Source organism: Amphibalanus amphitrite, unplaced genomic scaffold, assembly GCF_019059575.1.
Source record: "Amphibalanus amphitrite isolate SeventyFive unplaced genomic scaffold, NRLGWU_Aamphi_draft 000153F_arrow, whole genome shotgun sequence".
Lineage (NCBI taxonomy): Eukaryota > Metazoa > Arthropoda > Thecostraca > Balanomorpha > Balanidae > Amphibalanus > Amphibalanus amphitrite.
Window position 1 is genome coordinate 352,094 of NW_024881648.1, and position 18,707 is coordinate 370,800.

At 49.9% G+C, this 18,707-nt stretch overlaps 2 protein-coding genes across 2 annotated transcripts; both read right to left on the minus strand.

Moving 5' to 3' along the window:
• Nucleotides 1-3,479: 3,479 nt before the first annotated feature.
• LOC122383010 (microtubule-associated protein futsch-like) lies at nt 3,480-7,766 on the minus strand. Its single transcript, XM_043369051.1, has one exon. It carries the CDS (start codon nt 7,579-7,581, stop codon nt 4,321-4,323), a length of 3,261 nt encoding a protein of 1,086 aa, XP_043224986.1. The 5' UTR covers nt 7,582-7,766; the 3' UTR covers nt 3,480-4,320.
• Nucleotides 7,767-10,160: 2,394 nt separating this feature from the next.
• Nucleotides 10,161-13,544, minus strand: LOC122383026. Its single transcript, XM_043369083.1, has 5 exons — nt 13,509-13,544; nt 12,943-13,140; nt 12,480-12,601; nt 11,362-11,904; nt 10,161-10,436 (listed from the first exon to the last, which is right to left on the minus strand). The coding sequence occupies exons 2-5, from the start codon at nt 13,136-13,138 to the stop codon at nt 10,161-10,163; spliced, it is 1,137 nt and encodes a 378-aa protein (XP_043225018.1). The 5' UTR covers nt 13,139-13,140; nt 13,509-13,544.
• Between the last annotated feature and the right edge of the window lie 5,163 nt (nt 13,545-18,707).

Here is an 18,707-nt window from a genome sequence, read left to right on the forward strand (position 1 = left end):
GTAGGGTGCCGTGCAAAAGTCATTTTGGACCCCGTTTGCACGTGCGCACGTGCAGAATGCCGCTTCCAGATCTCAGGAACGGCTGGGCCGATTGCGTTCAAATTTGGCACACCGCTAGCGACCGGTTAGAAGGGAGCTTTGCACAAGCCCGTTGGAAGTACCCTCTCGCCCTTCCGCACGTGCAGGGCTCACTATCTCGCTCGCTCGTTCTTCGCCCAAAAGGCGCTTTACTGGTTTTAATAAATAGGTTTCAGCCCGACTCTGATACCCGGTGGCCGGTGCCGTCATTTCATCCTCGTTGCAGTCATTACTTCCGGGGTGGGCTATCCAGTAGCAGAGACGGAAGTTTGCTGTAACCTAAACCTAAACCCAGTATATAGTAGCTCTTTCCTCTGCCACCTACTCTATTCAATCGCATCATATCTCGAGGCTGGATGGATGTGCTCAACTAGATACCTACTCAGTGCGATTATTGTGACTTACCTAGAACATGATGCGTAGCAATGATCCGCACAGTGCCGTCTGATCCAACGGAGGTCACCTTCTCACCGAATCTCACTGTCCCGGGCATATCTTACCACGCAGCTCACCCCACCACCGCGCACTGCCGGGCGGCCACTTCACAGAACACTGACCGCGGCCGGACGGGACAGGCTGACCCTCCCGTCCGGGCCGGGGTCGGCCTCGGTAAGGTCAGGTCAAGGTGAGCGGTGCTGGCTGTCATGCGATTCACGAACCCGACGTGTCGGTGGACTAGCCATTGGAGGTTCAACCTTTACCTTTTTTTGTTATTTGTTTTTGTCTGAGTAAAAGCAAGATACAGAGACTTTTCGGCAACTAACATACTGTATCGGGTCAATATTCTCGGGGACAGTCTTGAGTCTAGCTTGTATCCCGTTTAATATTTTGTTGGGGCGATCTATTTTGGCCAAAAAGACGAACTGTTGCAGAGCTATGCGACGATAAGATAGGGCGAAGACACTGGTCTGTGCGGATCAACGGTGCGCCTCAGCGGCAGAGACCGTCCCCGTGCGGTAGTACGTACGGTAATAGCCGTTTTCACGACGGCCATCTGGTACACATTTGGTGCACATCTGGTGCAGATCAGGTGCAGATTTGGTCAAATCAGGTTCAGTGTGTCTCTTCGTAGCTATCAGCTAGGGTTGCACTATTTGCTTATAGCCTGCTTTGTCATATTATCTGAGAGTAGGTATCATCGATTAAAACACTGAAATATATTCATAAAATAAAGATATTTGCTGTAAAAGAGATTAGGTGCAGATTTGGTCAAATCAGGTGCATTCGCCGGATAGCCCGTCGTGAAAACGGCTAATATCGCTTTGGCACAGCTCGTCCTGCCGCTCATGCCTCAAACGGTCACCCCTCTCGAAGCTACCAAGCAGGGATGCGGAGCCGTGGAAATTTCAGACGGCTCCGACTCCGGCTCCGGCTCCGGAGAAAAAAATCGGCTCCGGCTCCGGCTCCGGCTCCGGGTGAAATGTCATGGCGGCTCCGGCTCCGGCTCCGGCTCCGAGTAAAATGATCCGGCTCCGGCGGCTCCGGCTCCGGCGGCTCCGGCTCCGGCTTCTACCAAGTAGGGTAGTGTGGGGTAATTTGAGCATATTTTTACGTCTTCTCCCTTGTACCAACTTCCAGCTCAACCCTGGATGAAGAAAAACTGTTTCAGTAGCGCATGTGTCACTTGCTTTTACCATGCAAGCCTCATTTTTGGACGAGCCGAGCATACCTTGAATAGCATAGCATCACTTCTCCACCAAGTCACGGTGTGTTCAAATTGCCCCACCGTGGGGTAATTTGAACATACTGCCTTTACCTGCCATAAAAACGATAGTCTCGCCAGCACCGATGCATTGTTTGACCCATAAACGAATAGGTAGAGCAATTCTAAACATACCTTCATTTGAAAATCAACACAGCAACAAAAATAACAGTTGCAGAGTATCGATATCTGCACGCTGCACACAGGTCAGTTGAAAGAATTCGCCTCTCTTCAATTAACAGGACGTCTATCATCTCCGTTCGATAAAAACTCTACCAAACCTTACTTCATCTGTTATAGTGGTGCCAATCGGAACCTGGACATTCGGAGTTCCGATTCTTTATTATGTCCAATTCGGAATTGATTGCACAAAGGTAGGTATAGTAGTCTGGACAACATTGGACGATGGCCTGCCACACTTGAGCATTTTTATCAAGTAATCGTGCGTAGCATTGCTTGGCGAATGGAAAGCTTGTTAAGCTCTCAATGTAATGAACACTTTTCGGCTGGTAAAATTACGTGATAAGCAATATAAATGACGGTTTTGAGTGTTGATAGCTGCATAATTTTCGGACATATTTGGACAAATAGTTGACTTTAACATTTTTGGACGGAAAATCAACGAAAATGCCGGGCATTAGACGGAAATTAGACGTAAATTTTCGAAAACTGGCATCACTTATCTGCTACTGCTTTGGGTCGAAAATATTGGCAAAAAAAAAACTGGGAGAGCTGTTTTTTTCGGAGCTATCCCTGTTTTCATTGAAATTCTCACACTATGTTCAAATTACCCCACACAAAAAGTTATTTTGCCATTTTCAAAAACAGGGTTCAAAAGCAAATTTCTTGGATTGAAGACACTGATTAGGTCATTGTACAACAAAAGCTGTTACGTATTAGGCACTAGCAATGCAAGATTTTGCGCTACAATGAAGTTGCAATGACGTGTTGTTAGGCGTTTATCCTTGCGAAATTATTTTTTACACTGTGCGTCAACATCTTCATTCCCTGAAACTTTAAACCCCGTTCATATGATAGCCCTTTTAGTTACGATAATTTCTCTCATTGGTCTTATTGTCATGCCACTTATGGATTTTCCGTAATTTTGTGTTATTCACACTATGTTCAAATTGCCCCACATGTTCAAATTACCTCACCCTACCCTACATCCCCTATGCGATCAATTAAATACGGGTGGAATACCACATTTTGAATACCACATTGTTTTACGCCTTGAAGGTGGTGGCAGCATTGCTTTGAATGCGAGGCGAGGTGTAACCGTGTATGCGAACACTGAAGGTAGAGAACACTGACCAGGACCTCGACGGTCCCTACTGTCAAACCGAACTAGGTAAATAATTGTTTCCTCTAAAGAAAAGGAGCCGGAGTCGCCCCCTTTTTTGACGGCTCCGGCTCCGGCTCCGGCTCCGGGCTACATTGTTTCACGGCTCCGGCTCCGGCTCCGGCTCCGGGCAAAATATGCCGGCTCCGGCGGCTCCGGCTCCGGCTCCGGCTCCGGCTCCGCATCCCTGCTACCAAGAACGGTCGCCCACAGCGGTGAGGGTGACGGTCAGCCCGGACGAGGTGTACTCGTAATGTGTGTAAGAATGTGGGTGAGCTAGTCCTGCAAGGGGAAGCCAGGGCGGATGTTGTGTGCTGCCAGTCGGTACCAGTCGTCCGATGCAAAACACTGTTTCTTTTTATATAGTTTATTTGGTACTCGGCAGAAAACGAAAGCAAGATGAACACAGAACAGTTTTTGGAACACTTAGAGTAGGACACGCATGTCTATTACATATGCTATTACTCAACACAATGATATCACATTGCACCTCTAAACAAACTCGGCATTTTCCCGCTCCGTAACAGGTGGCTGTTAACTCAGTGAAACGGTGATATCAATTAAACATGCACGTCCATGTGCTGAGTGAACACGAGTTAACCAACTCAATACCAATAAGTAGCAGGTGCAATCACAGCTTAACGACTAGCAATGTCAACATCACACTGGATGCCGTCGCCAATGCCTTTTCCCAATTAACTGTTTATTAAAAATATTTGTAGTTAAAAATTTGAAAGCGTCCTTAATGATGCGACTGACCATTCCTGCTATTGTCAAGAACTCGCATGTCCCCGTAAAATGTTAAAAACATGTTCGTTAACACTTCGATGCATGGGCGAATATTTCACACTCATTTGAAATCACTCTCAAGAGTCTTCACCTTCTCCCGCCTAACACTAATCACACTGATCAGCGATAAGCCCATAAGTCTTAAGTGGGCTTTACAGTTAACAATCATGCATATATTGTTGCGTTGTGAATGAGGTGCACATCGTGTTTCCAATAGAAGCATAATGCTGCAATGACAGCCTCCAATGGAACGGCATACCGAGAAACGTGAACAATCGCTCAGATTATGCAGGTCTCTGGAGATCTGTAACTGCATAAGACTGTGCTGTAAACATGTGACACACATAATCCAGTCAGGTGTTCAGTAACCAGTTTGAATTTAACAAAATCATCCATTGTCATCCAAATCTTAGCCCGGGAATGTAAACGTGTCCTTCACATCCTTTTTTAGATCTTGAAAGGTGCTGTTCAGCTCATTACGAGCTCGACTAAACCAGCTTCCTGACTGTCCACTGTCCTCTTCGTGTTTCTCTTCACCGTTTGATTGTTGCTCCAGAGCAGCGCCGTCCTCCTGAGGCCGAGAGCTGTCGTGCTGGGATCCAGAAGGAGCGTCGTGGGATTCGGATCCACTTTCATCTTCTTTGTCGTCTACCTCGTCCCCAAACAAGACACCTTTCACTTCATTTTTGGCCTTACTAAACAGGCTTTCAGAATTTTCCCGTTCTTGCGTGCTGTCTTCTAGGTGTTCCGCTTCGTAGGTCTGGCCGCTCAACGATTTTCCATCATCCTTACTGGATTCATCCTGCTCTTGTCCATCCTTTCCGACAGTAAAGATGTCTTTTATTTCAGCTCGAGCCTTGTCTAGCAAGCTTCCAGACTGTTCTTCGGTTTGTGGTTCTGATCTGCCATTCTGATTTCCGGCATCACTCTCCTGATGTTCATTGTCACCTATCTGAGGTTTGGAGCCGTCAATCGGATCTCCCTCGTTTTTAACCTCGTCTCCGAAAAGTACACCCTTTACCTCATCTTTAGCCTTGCTAAACCAGCTGCCAGACTCTTGCTCTTCTTCGGCTTCCGTAGCGTTGCCATTTGTCCCTGATGGGTCATCATCTCTGTTGGGCTCCTGCTCCTCATCTCCTGTGAACACTCCTTTGATTTCTTTTTTAGCTCTGCTGAGCCAGCTCTCGGTCTCCTGGCCCTCGGCATCTGCTCTATCGCCGTCTGCTTCCAGGTTTCCTTCTGACTGCTCAATAACCGGCAATGCGCTGCTCTGAGACACTTCAGACTCATTCTCCAGGCTTTCCGGACGTCTGGTGAGGGCGCCAAGGGCCCCAGCGCTGCCTCCAACCAGAGAGCCGATGGCACCCACCGCCGGCACGGCCAGGTGGGAGGATTGGTCGTCGTCGCTCGCCTTCGTCTGACTGTCCGGGCTGCTGTTATTCTGTGTCGGTGTAGGCGATATGACGTTGAGCTTTGATGCAGCCACTGCGGTCAGTGAAGGACCGGCATCAACATCCTTCGAATCGGTCGATGTGCTGGCTTCAGGGATTACGCTGTTGGTTTCGGCATTGTCTGACACGCGTGCCTCTTCAGCATTTGGTGTCTGATTCAAGTTCGAAGTCTGCTGATCGTCCTCAACATTTTCGCTGACTGCAGGCTCATTTTCATCCGGCACTGCCGCACCATCCACTTGATCAACGCTTCCTTTATTGAGATCTTCGTCAGCACGGGATTCTTCTTGTCGCTCGAGCGAAGAATTGGGCAAGATATTTTCACCCTGACTTAAGTCGAAGGTAGCACTACGATTCTGTGTTCCTGGCTCTACGTCCAACATATTAGGTTCGGTAGCTTTCTCTATCTGATCCTTTCCACCAGTTGGTGACGGACTGAAGCGTTCATTCGCTACCTCCGGGAACGGTGAGCTGGCCTTCTCGGATTGGACGGACTGTCGTCCGCCGCTGAGGCCCACGGGAAGAATCACTGACTGGGTGAGAGCCAGCGGGTCGTATTCGTCATCTGAGGTCACCAGGTGATCAGCGTGCGCACTCTCGACTGCGTCGGCTGGCTGCGGAGACAGCGTCCCTGGCTGAGGGGACGAGGCGTCGTCTGGAGGAGGCGATGGGGCATCCTGCGTCGACGAGGCATCCTGTTGTAGAGAAGGTGTGTCTGGCTGCAGTGACGAATCGTTCGGCAGAGGGGACGAAATGTCCAGTTTGAGAGAGGACACCTCTGGCTGCATGCTCGAGAACTCTTCATGCGTTGATTCAGAATCCTGGTTCACAGACGCATGATCTACCTCTGAAGATTCGATGTTCTGGTGGCCTGATGATGCATCCAGTGGCCGAGGGGATAAGCCGTCTACTTCCGACTGAGACTGCTCTTGTTTTTCAGCTGGTCCGTTACCCTGCAGTGATGTCTCGTCTCCGTGTGGGCTGGAAGCGACCGGGTTGGGGCCAAGCTGACTTTCATCTTCATCAGCTTGGTGACTCTCCTCAACAGCTGCAGCCGGCTCTGTCTCCGGTTCCTTAGCCTCCGATGTAGAGGAAGCTGGCCTGCTTCCGTTCAGTTCCGAGGTTACGAGCTCGTCACCTTGTCCGTGCTGGTCATGAGTGGAGGTCAACTCCGCGCCCATTACAGCAGCATCTTCGGTGGGGGACTTGGCTGACATTTGAGACGCACTACGCTGCACGCTATCATCGACTTCATGCAGGGGCGATTTTGCCATGGATTCGAACTCATGCTTCTTCATCAGATCATATGAAGTGCGAACTGCGCCTGCAGAGTGGACCGAACTCTGCCCCTCAATATTCGATAAAGTTATTAGTGATTCGTTCATGGCATTATCAGCATTCTCTTGGAGCTCACCAGCAATCGACGCATTTGGGTTTTCGTGTTCATCTGACAGAGATGTGTACCCTTGTTGAGCTGCTCCTGATTGAGGCCTGCTCCCCTGCTTAGGTTCTTCCGATTGAGGTTTGTCCTCCTGTTGTGTTACCCCTGACTGGGGCCTGCTCTCATGTTGTGGCGCCCCTGATTGGGGCCTGCTCTCATGTTGTGGCACCCCTGACTGGGGCCTGCTCTCCTGTTGTGTCACCCCTGACTGGGGCCTGCTCTCCTGCTGGACCGTATCTGGTAGGGGACTGCCACCTTTCTGAGATTCTTCTGGTTGGGTTGTATCCTGTTGTAGAGGTTCCTCTGACAGAGGCCTGCTCTCACGCTGAGGCTCCCCTGACTGTGGTCTTGTCTCATTTTGAAGCTCTTGTGATTGTGCATTGCTCCCTCCCTGAAGTACTTCTGACATAGCAGTACTCTCCTGCTGTGGTCCTTCCGATTGCGATATGCTTTCTTCCTTTGGTCCCTCCGATTGCGGCCTGCTCTCCTGCTGTGGTCCTCCTGACTGAGGCCTACTCTCCTGTTGGAGTCCTCCTGACTGAGGCCTGCTCTCCTGTTTTGACTCCTGCTCCTGATGAGCTTCTGCCGACTGAGGTCTACTCTCCTGTTGCAGTTCTCCCGGCAATGATTCCGTCCCCTGCTGTGATTTCGCAGACTGTGCACGGCTGCCTCCTCTGGCCATTGATGCCAGCGACTCTGTGGCATCTGATCGGCGGTACTGTGCCCGGTACTCGGTCTCTGCTCCCGGAGAGATCACCCGGTCGCCGTATCGGGTCATTGACAGCGTGTCGTACACCACCGCGGCCCGCACAGGCTCCAACGTGATCCTGCTTGACGAGGAAGGGCTGCCAGGTTCATGTTGAGGATTTGAATCTTCTGCGGCAACAGACTGAGAATGTGATCCCTCTGCTAGACCCGAATGGAGACGGGACACAGCACCCGCAGCGGACTGAGGGCGGGACCCAGTCGAGTCAATAAGCTGAGAACGCGCCATTTCAGCAGTAGAAGTGGACTGAGGACGACTTTCTGCAACAGCAGTTGACTGGGGACGAGATCCTTCCACTGTAGCAGTCTGGGGACGAGGTCCTTCTGCAGCTGCAGACTGCGGACGAGATCTGTCTGCAGCTGCAGACTGGGGACGAGATCCGTCTGCAGTAGCAGACTGGGGACGAGATCCGTCTGCAGTAGCAGACTGGGGACGAGATCCGTCTGCAGTAGCAGACTGGGGACGAGATCCGTCTGCAGCTGCAGACTGGGGACGAGATCCGCCTGCAGTAGCAGACTGGGGATGTGATCCGTCTGCAGCAGCAGATTCGGGACGAGATCTGTCTGCAGCAGCAGACTCGGGACGAGACCCGTCTGCAGCTGCAGACTGGGGGCGAGATTGTTCTGCAGTAGCAGACTGGAGACGAGATCCTTCTGCAGCCGCTGATTGGGGACGAGATCCTTCCTTAGCAGACTGGGGACGAGATCCTCCCGCTGCAGCTGACAGGGAACCAGATCCTTTTGCAGATACAGACTGGGGACGAGATCCGTCTGCAGTCGCTGACTGAGGACGAGATCTTACCGCGGCTGTAGACTGGGGACGAGATCCGTCTGCAGCTGCATACTGGGGACGAGATCCTTCTGCGGCAGACTGGGGACGAGATCCTTCTACAGCGGTGAACTGCGGATGAGATCCGTCAACAGCTGCGGACTGGGGTCGAGATCCTTCCTTGGCAGACTGTGGACGAGATCCCTGTGTAGCAGACTGTGGACGAGATCCTTCTGCAGCAGCAGACTGCGGACGAGAGCCTTCTTTAACAGAATTAGGACGAGATCCTTCTCCGGTAGCAGACTGGGGACGAGATCCTTCTCCAGCAGAGAGAGGACGCGATCCTTCTTTAGCAGACTGGGAACGGGACCCTTCTGCAGCAGCAGAATGGGAACGAGATCCTTCTTCAGTAGCAGACTGGGGACGTGATCTTTCCACAACAGCAGACTGCGGACGAGAGCCTTCTGTAGCAGACTGAGGACGGGATTCTTCCAGAGCTGCTGACTGGGGACGGGATCCTTCTTTAGTAGACTGCGGACGAGATCCTTTTGTAACAGACTGAGGGCGAGATCTTTCCACAGCTGCAGACTGGGGACGAGATCCTTGTGTAGCAGACTGGGGGCGTGAGTCCTTCGCAGCAACGGACTGAGGAAGAGATTCCTCTTTGGCAGACTGGGGACGAGATCCTCCTATGGCAGGCTGAGGACGAGATCCATCTCCTGCTGCAGACTGAGGACGAGATCCTTCTGCAGCTGCAGACTGAGGACGAGATCCTTCTGCAGCTGCAGACTGGAGACGAGATCCATCTTCAGCAGAGTGAGGACGAGATCCCTCTTTAGCAGATGGTGGACGAGATTCTTCTGCAGCAAACTGTGGAGGAGATCCTGCTGTAGTCGCTGACTGGGGACGAGATCCTTCTTTAGCAGAGTGGGGACGAGATTCTTCTGCAGCAGCAGACTGAGGACGAGATCCCTCTATAGCAGACTGGGGGCGAGATCCTTCCGCAGTAGACTGAGGACGAGATCCTGCTGCAGTCGTTGACTGGGGACGAGATCGTTCTTTAGAAGACTGGGGACGAGATCCTTCTTTTACAGACTGTGGACGAGATCTTTCTGCAGCAGAGTGCGGACGAGATCCTTCTGCTGCAGCAGATTGCGGACGAGATAACTCTGAAGCAGTGGATTGCAGACGAGATTCTTCGATAGTAGATTGGAGACGATACCCTTCTTTAACAGATTGGGGACGAGATCCTTCGTTAGCAGACTGAGGACGATATCCTTCTTTAACAGAGTGTGGACGAGATCCTTCTTCAGCAGACTGGGGACGAGATCCTTCTTTGGCAGACTGGGGACGAGATTCCGTTGCAGTCGCTGACTGGGGTCGAGATCCTTCTGCAGCAGCCGACCTGGGACGAGATTCTTCTTGTACAGACTGTGGACGAGACTTTTCTGCAGCAGAGTGCGGACGAGATCCATCTGCAGCAGCTGATTGCGGACGAGATACCTCTGAAGCAACCGACTGTGGACGAGATCCCTGCGCAGCTCCAGACTGGGGACGAGATAAGTCTACAACGACGGACTGTGGACGAGATCCCTCTGCAGCAGTAGATTGCAGACGAGATTTTTCTATGGTAGACTGGGGACGAGATTCTTCTGCAGCAGACTGGGGGCGAGATTCTTCTGCGGCAGACTGAGGACGAGATCCCGATGCAGCAGCTGACTGGGGTTGAGATCCTTTTGCAGCAGCCGACTGGGGGCGAGATCCTTCTTTTACGGACTGTGGACGAGATCCTTGCGCAGTTCCAGACTGGGGACGAGATAATTCTACAGCGACGGACTGTGGACGAGATCCCTCTGCAGCAGTAGATTGCAGACGAGATTTTTCCATGGTAGACTGGGGACGAGATCCTTCTTGAGCAGACTGGGGACGAGATCCTTCTGCAGCAGACTGAGGACGAGATCCTTCTTTGGCAGATTGAGGACGAGATTTTTCTGCAGCAGAGTGCGGACGAGATCCATCTGCAGCAGACTGAGGACGAGATCCTTCTTTGGCAGATTGAGGACGAGATTCTTCTGCAGCAGAGTGCGGACGAGATCCATCTGCAGCAGCAGATTGCGGACGAGATAACTCTGAGGCAACGGACTGTGGACGAGATTTTTGCGCAGATTCAGACTGGGGACGAGACAATTCTACAACAGCGGACTGCGGACGAGATCCCTCTGCAGCAGTGGATTGCGGACGAGACTCCTCCTTAGTGGAATGGGGACGAGATTCTTCTTTAACAGACTGGGGACGAGATTTATCGGCAGCAGCAGACTGAGGACGAGATACTTCCGTAGTAACGGCTTCCATAATGTCTTGCTGAGTCTGGTCATCTTTATCGTGAAGATCACCCTCCGGTTGATGCGTCTCTGGGTGGCTATGAAGCTCTCGTTCTTTAGTGAGAATCTCACCCGGTGAGGCACCAAGTCGAGCGCGAACGAGCGCCTTGTACTCTTCCGACGGTGACTCAATGCGGAATCGCTCTAAGTGGTCCGGCAGCTCAGTGCTTTCCGAATGTGTTGCAGCTATTATTTCTGCGTCGATCTCTTCTGTCTCATCGGATGTGAAGACGTTTAAGCCTTCATTGCCGGTTTGCGATTGAGGTCTTGAGGATTGGAGCTCAGTTTGTGACCCGGGTCTCGAGTCTTCAAGTTTTGCTTGAGATTGAGGCCTTGACTCCTGTTCTGCTTGAGATGGCGATCGAGAGTCCTGTTCTGATTGATATTGAGTTATTAATTCCTTTTCTTCCGCTTGAGATTGTGGTCTAGAGTCCTGATCTCCTGACTGAGTTTGAGTCCTTGACTCCTGTTCTGCTTCAGACTGGTGCCCTGACTGCTCTGCCGGTGACGCTGCGCGGCCTTCTGCATCTGCTGCCGATGATTGAGCTCGTGACTGATGTTCAAAGGGTGACTTAGCTGGCGAACCAGTGTCCTGAGTCGGGGATTGAGCTGGTGATCCCTCTCCCGCTATCTCTGGACTCGCTGATGGCTCGTCCCCTGGTTGTTCCTGGACTTCCTCCTCTTCCTCTTTCTTTTCTTCTTCACCCTGCTCCGCTGCTTCGGCCTCTCCGTGACCGCCATCCCTCTGATCCTCCTCCTCCTCCTCGTCTTTGACCGCTTCTGGTGCCTCAGAGCCGGGAACCACCGAGGCAAGAGCGAGACCACCTACTCCAGCGGCGGCCGCCAGCCCAGCGGCTCCGGCAGCGGCCCACCCGGCTCCCGACCCCGCCGACCCCGGCCGCTCGTCGGCGTCAGAGGTGGCGCCACCTTCCTCCGCCGCCTCGGTGGCGCCCTCACCGCCGTCCGCCGCGGTGGCGCCACCTGCACTGGCGTCCTCCCGGTCCTCCGGCGTGTCGTCGGCAGTCTCGGCGCCTTCTGTGGCCTCTGGCTCGGCAGAGGCTGACAGCCGGGCCTCGGCGGCGCGGACCGAGCCGGCCACGGCCCCCACGGTGACAGCGCCGGCGGCCGCGGCGCTGAGGGCGCCCACCAGCAGCGCTGCCTGTCGGGTTCGCTCCTCGTGGCGCTCCTGCCGACAGACGGGGGAGGTGTCAGCACGGCGACTGTCGGAGGGTTAGCAGGCTTGCACTGTATGCACTATTCGGCGGCATTGAAAGTGTCACCGAATCTTAATGCGCTTTCTGTGGCTAAAACCATCTTTTATGGTTACGAGCCTACATTGTACCTACGTACGAGTTGTAAAATGTGCCTACCTTTCATCAACACGCCTTTATGCCTACCATAAAAGAGAGAACTATGGTTCTGCATTACATATAAAAAAAAACTTAGTTCCACCTCAGTGATCCAAACGTATACGTGGATTCAACGTTACAAGCCAAGCATTTCCAAGCAAATCCCGGATCACAGGTATGATTTAGACCGAAATCCAAGCGTAAGTACCACCGAAGATGGCTTCACGGCATTCCTCTCTCAGCACTTGGTCCCGCCGCCATAGCAGTACTTACAGGTTGAGCGAGCAGCTTGCTACGCTCTAGTAGAACGAGACTATAATGTCGTCACCGAGTGAAAATAACTATACGTTATCCATCTGGTAGCGCAGTTTTTTAAAGGGTTTATAGCTGAGGGTGACCGATTTGTACTGACCTGCGCGGCCCTGTCGCCGGTGGAGGGCAGCGATCCGGCCGTCTCGTCCTCATCCACCTCCTGCAGTACCTCCTCCGACTGTGACGTCGGAGCGCCGCGCAGAACCGGCTTGTTGCGCAGATCTGTCACACATCGGAGACGCTGCTTATAAACACGTAATGCATACCCTGCTTCTACACACTCACGTAGGTAATACATACATTCCCCCTGTTTGTGAGTGCGTGCTTTTTTTAGAACACCCTGTATCTTTATGTGAACGGCGCCTCACTTATAGTGTACACCATATGTCATTTACAATCGCTCAACCTGTCGGTAAAAACCACTCGCATGCTGCATTAAATGTGGTAAATTAAAAAAAAAAACATTAGGTTATAGACATACCTGCAGTGAATTCTTCGCTGACGTCGGTGCTCGAAAGACTGTGTGAACCAAAGACCTACCCGGCACACCCTCTGTCACTCACCCTCCCTCTCCTTGAGCCTGTGCTCAAAGAACTGGTGACAGAAGCGATGGATATCCTCCGGCTGTTTGCGGAGCACTTCCCTCGCCAGGTCCTCCAGGGTCCGCTCCAGACCGGTGGGCAGCGGGATCCGGTGAAACAGCGGCTTAGTCGGCCGGCCGGAGCCCCAGTGGCCGTCTGTGGCGCTGGACGTCATCATGACTGACGACAGAGACGGAGCAGGTGGTGAGGAGAGGCCGCCAGAGATCAGGGCAGATCAATACACAGCGGCAGAGACGGGATGTCGGATTGGTAAGTGGCTGTAATCAATGGCGAAATGCGCAACTGAAATGCGATTTGTCACTGGCAAATTTTGTACGTAAGCGAAAATTGAGGCCAATATGAAATTATTTAGCCACTGTGTTCAGCGTACCTATATGCTGAAGCTATAGCAAAGAATTGAAAGATAGATGCCCGGCATTTCATTAATCATTATACGTATAACGATCGCAGTTAAATGGGTAAAAGTTAATCACCCACCTTCCTCAACACATCCTCCGTTACACAGTACCTGTCCTACCCGTGCTTACCTCGCTCCCGTGTTGAGCGGCAGCAGCAGCAGCCCGTCCAGCCCCCGCCCCGGCTTGCACTGCCGGCCGGCCGCGCTCTGGAACGCGCCCGCCCTCCCATCAATACTGTGACGTCACCGAACCGGGGCACGAGTCTCCATAGGGACTGGTGGCCAACGAATGCTGGACGGCGCGGCGTGGGCATGTCTGACGGTAGTTAGAGGAAATCCCCTCCCCCGCGCAGTTTGCGCTTTGTCCGCAAAAGTCCGCGAGGGTTGAATGTTTGGTCCATAAACCACAACCGGTGCAGTGGAAGGGGCTACCGGCCTGTTACAAGTCGAACATGCAGCTCACCAAGCTGGTTACTTTATGGGATATCAAACGGGCCAAGCTAAGATCGGGTGGAGCTCACCCGCCAGCACTAGGCTGCACTGGGTGGGTAGACTGTCCCGCAATTCATTGTGTTATGCGGCACAGTCTACCACGCTCGTTTTCCATGAGCTGAACGGAATCAATAACTCAAGTTTAGTTTCCAGAAAATCTATGCGTAGGAGCCTCGCCACATGCGTTTCGCATAATGTTACTGTAGCCCGAGGAGCATAATTCGTGTTTTTTTACCTTTACCCAATCCCCGATTCGTTGATGCGCTTCCCGGAGCGTCATAAATTGTGCAGGCTGTCGGACGCTTCGGTCGCTCGCTGACTGTCGCCAATTACTATTGCATTGTGGCGCCTGCCGACTGGTGAGCGAGGAGTACGGTACAAGACAGAAACAACCCGGCCAATAGACGTCACTTGCGCTGCCAATGGAGCCCGGCCAATCAGCCGGAGGAGCCCAATCGAACACTCACAATCGATCCATCGGCTCTGTAAAACGTCGAATAATGATTACTTGCTATTTTGTGCGGAAGGTAATTATAGGTAACTGCAGATCCATATTGCAATTAACTATATTTATGACCGGTATTAGCAGCATATAAGGATTTTCACACAACTATTCCCAAGAAACATCGCTAGCAGATGGGTATTTTTGGAACATTCAATTAGATGAAAACATATACTATAGGAAGGCTCAGTTTTAAACCAGTAACTACCAATGTTAATCCCCGAACATTCGTGACATGCCTCCGAGCACATACATATGATATCGTCTGTCCTTGGCGGGTGTACGACCGGGTCGATGAGGTCATTTTCCGGCAATCGCACGGTCGCATTCCAGCTGCATGACACTCGGGACCGGGGGACCTGTCTGCCGCCGCGGTCGATATTACAGCGCTGACTTTCCAGAATGTGCAAAAGGGACGAGTCGCGCGCGATTTAATCAAAGCACTATTCTATCATTTACATAGTTCAAAGTTCATAGTTGCATATTGGCTACGTCCACAAAGTCGCAAATTCGCACTCAAACATATTTTATGACGGGCACACTGTCGGATTAGAAGCGCGTTTTCTGATGATTTCTTTCCTTCAATTAAAAAGAGCTCAGATAGGGGGAGACAGCCTTGTGCATACGCACTGCCCACAATGCTAGGCCAGCCACCCACTTACGAGTAATTCGTCAAATAGGGTAGGGTGGGGCAAAGCGCCTACCCTAACTTTCCAGGCTCAATACCTACCTCTTAATTTTGCAAATGTCTCGTCTTTCATCGAATAATGGATCGCAATTATATGTATTTAGTATGCATTGTTTTTAATTACGCCGTCTAAATTGAGGGAATGCGAATCAGGCGTCTTGCTACGCCCATGGAGTATAACGCCCAATATATTTTTGGGAAATAACATCACTTGTTTTTTCTCCTTTATAGGTATTAGCTATTTGATATATTTACTTCAGTTGAACCCATATTGACGGGTAGTAAAGTAATCCTGGGTGATACTGGTAGACGCTTGGCTCTTCTGTCATAGCCCTAATCCTTTATCCAGCCAACAACCGTTATTGCTTCGGAGAGCCAAAACACCTTTTATAAGACAATTTTGCGCTAATTAATCGTTCCAGGACTGAGGACAGACAATCTAATATATTGCAAATTGGAAAATAAGGTTAAACATTAGGAACGTGTTCAACAGCTAGCTTTGAGACAAATTACTCGTTATAGGTAGGGGAAGCCGGGGGAAGCCCGGGCGCGGGGGAAGCCCGGCCACCCCGTTTCCGGCTAAATTATTCACAATAAAATGCTCAACTGTTTGTCCTTTCAGCGTGGCAGCTAAGGTAACGCCAGCAAAAAAGTTAAGGCTAACAAAAATTGCATATTGTTAAAGTTATAGCGTAAAAATGATATTTTAAGGGTTTTTAGCTAAAAAGTGAGATATGTTGCACTGTTAATGTTATACCATACAGTACTAATATTTATACGAATGTTATGTAAGGACCGTTTAAGTGTTTGTAGTGAGGGGTGACGAGGCAGGCTGGCTTAAGTATGACATTTTTTCGAATATCGCTGTTCTAAGATAAAAATTAGCACATTGGGATAACCCCGGGCGAGTGGCCAGGCTTACCCCCAACCGAGAGCAATGCCACTAAACCACTGTTTTCCATGAGATAATAGGTACTGAGCAGGTTTGGTTTACACTTAGATCAAAGATAAATTTCGAAAATAAACATGTTATCATAGACAAAGCCAGTCATGTCACTTAAGGTCAACTAGGGTCAAACTACCTTTTTGCAGATAACGCGACAGACAATGAAGCTAGAGCTTCAAAAATGGTGTCGTTGTGTTCTTCTTCATCAGCTGAGTCGAATGATATGCAATATGATGCATTAAGGTGAAAAGAAAAATAAATTTTAAGGAATTTTGAAATGCACATTTTTTGTCAACTTTGCATCACTATTTTCATCGACCTGTACTGTATATGTGGTAGACGCTAGCTAAAATACCAGTAGTGAACTTAACTCTAAGATGTCCAGAGCTAATCAGTACCTTAATATTTCACTTTCCGTTAATATTTGGAAGACACATAATGGTTTCATCAACTCGTTGTAAAGCGCTGGGGAGGTGGCCGGCGTTACCCCTATGCCGGGCTTACCCCAGAAAAATTAACACTTTTTTAAAACTCGATTTTCTCAACCTTATACTTATTCCACGAAACCGAATTTTTGGGAAAACACGGCCAATGAACTTAGCTAGCTAACAGGATATCAACATTTTATAGAGCACGTATGGTATATAATAAAAATGAAAAAGAGCTTACTATGCCGGGCTTCCCCCGGCTTCCCCTAATTCGGCATGACGCTCATAGAAGGATGGAAGAGCGCCCATGATAAGCACTTTGTCCCTCACCCAATAGGTTCCACTACCCCAACAACACATTTAGAACAAAACAAAACAAAACTAAACGTATCAATAACAAGCATCGATATGCCCAAAACATCGCTTACATCAACAAGTTAGGCATAGCTTAATGTCATTGCTTACTTCAATATGTATCGAAGCTTCAGCAGCTTCGATACATACCTACTTTTTTAAGCATATATTAAGAATATATGCTTAAAAAAAGATATCGAACACTTAGTTTCTTGTCTTACGTCCACAACTTCTCACCTAGAAATTCGAAAAAGGAAGTGCAAGTAAAACCATCTTCATTCTTAAAAATGGGTTAATGGCTGTCAAGGATTTGATAGAATTTCGAGCATTTCATATAAGTATAAAAGGGGTGGGCTTTGACTCGGCTTGGACGTTGCCCCACTCTACCCTTTTAACAGACAGTTGATAATTATCTGAATGTTATCTTTACTCATGACGCCGTATAAGCATTAAGCACTGAGCAACGAAGAAATGATATCTTCCAATCCCCTCCTTGCGTTTATAGAGATCATATATTCAGGCGTAACTAGCAACGTTATTCTCCCATCTCATCCGTAGCAAACTAAGAAGCCTGTGCATGGGTGTAGTTCATATTCCTACTAAAATTACTGATATGAGGTTATACAACAATCTCGAAGCCCTGTAGAGACATTTAAGCTGAATGCCTCTGTGATCGGGTCGAATTACCTCCGCTGTAGACGTAGTCGACTTACATATTATAAACAGTACCTATTATAAGTTTTGTTTGTCTCAACTGTCATACAGGCAGCACATGAACACTTTTTGGCGTACAATCCGTTCACCATACATACACGACGTAAATGTAAGCAAATGCTCTTGCAACTAAGCACTCGACGTTTGAACTCCAAACAAGTCCTTACTCAACATTTGCATAGGGTGGCCCTAGTGTCAACTGTCAGCTGTGTCTTAGTAACGCGGCGCACAGGCCACAGAGATCGATGACAAACGGTTAGGTTTGATACACTGGAATCTGGATCACTACCCAATCACCCACAGCCTCATATTTTTTTAATAAATTTGGTCGAATGTTTGAATGGACGGACTGACAGAGCCGAGGCCCACGCTAAGCAGAGCTTGTTGCGTAGACCCCGACTCCTACCGCCCGATCGCGCAATTCCGGGTAACGGGAGAATTTAGATGCCAAAGTTTAACGTGCCCTTCATGGCCGGACACGGCCTGTCCCACTCAACTGTCTTCAACTGGCTGCGGCTGCTCCCACCAAACCAACCGCAGACCATCCCCGTCAGGAGTCTCAAATGTCGAGCGCCGGAGCGACTCGAACCCGGGCTCTCACTACCGGGAGTCCGGTGCTCTACCAACTGAGCTACGGGACAGGCATTTGTTATCAATTTCATTTATTATGAAAATTATCAATTTCAACGTGCGCTGCGGAAGAGGTTTCCTTAAAATCGTGAGAGATATTGGCTCCGGAAACGCCATTTCATGGTCTGGTAATGGGCTATGCGGTACAGCATAGTTACAGGCGTTTGCTTTTACTGCCATCTAGCGACAAGTTTGTAAGCAGTAGTACGTGAGCATAGACGGAGAGTTGAGAGAAAGTAAAGAATGCTCGAATGAAGCTAGCCAAACATGCAACTAATTTTGGAACAAAAATAATGCAGAAAAATATTCATTAGTTTTCATTCATATAAGTTTAAATCCAAGATACTGAGAGATTTGTGAGAATGAACAAATATCTCAAATAAAACTGTTTTGCTTTAAATCATTTACGACGCGGGCTAGGCATTTATAATTCGTTCAGAAACAGAAAAGTCAGTGGCTTAATTGGGTTGCCTAGCAACGTTTTGTGCAGTATTCTCAAAGGCTACCCTAGTGACTGCCTGTTGCTAGGAGACCTGAAGCTTGGGTCTACAATCGAACAGACTAAAAGCGCGCAA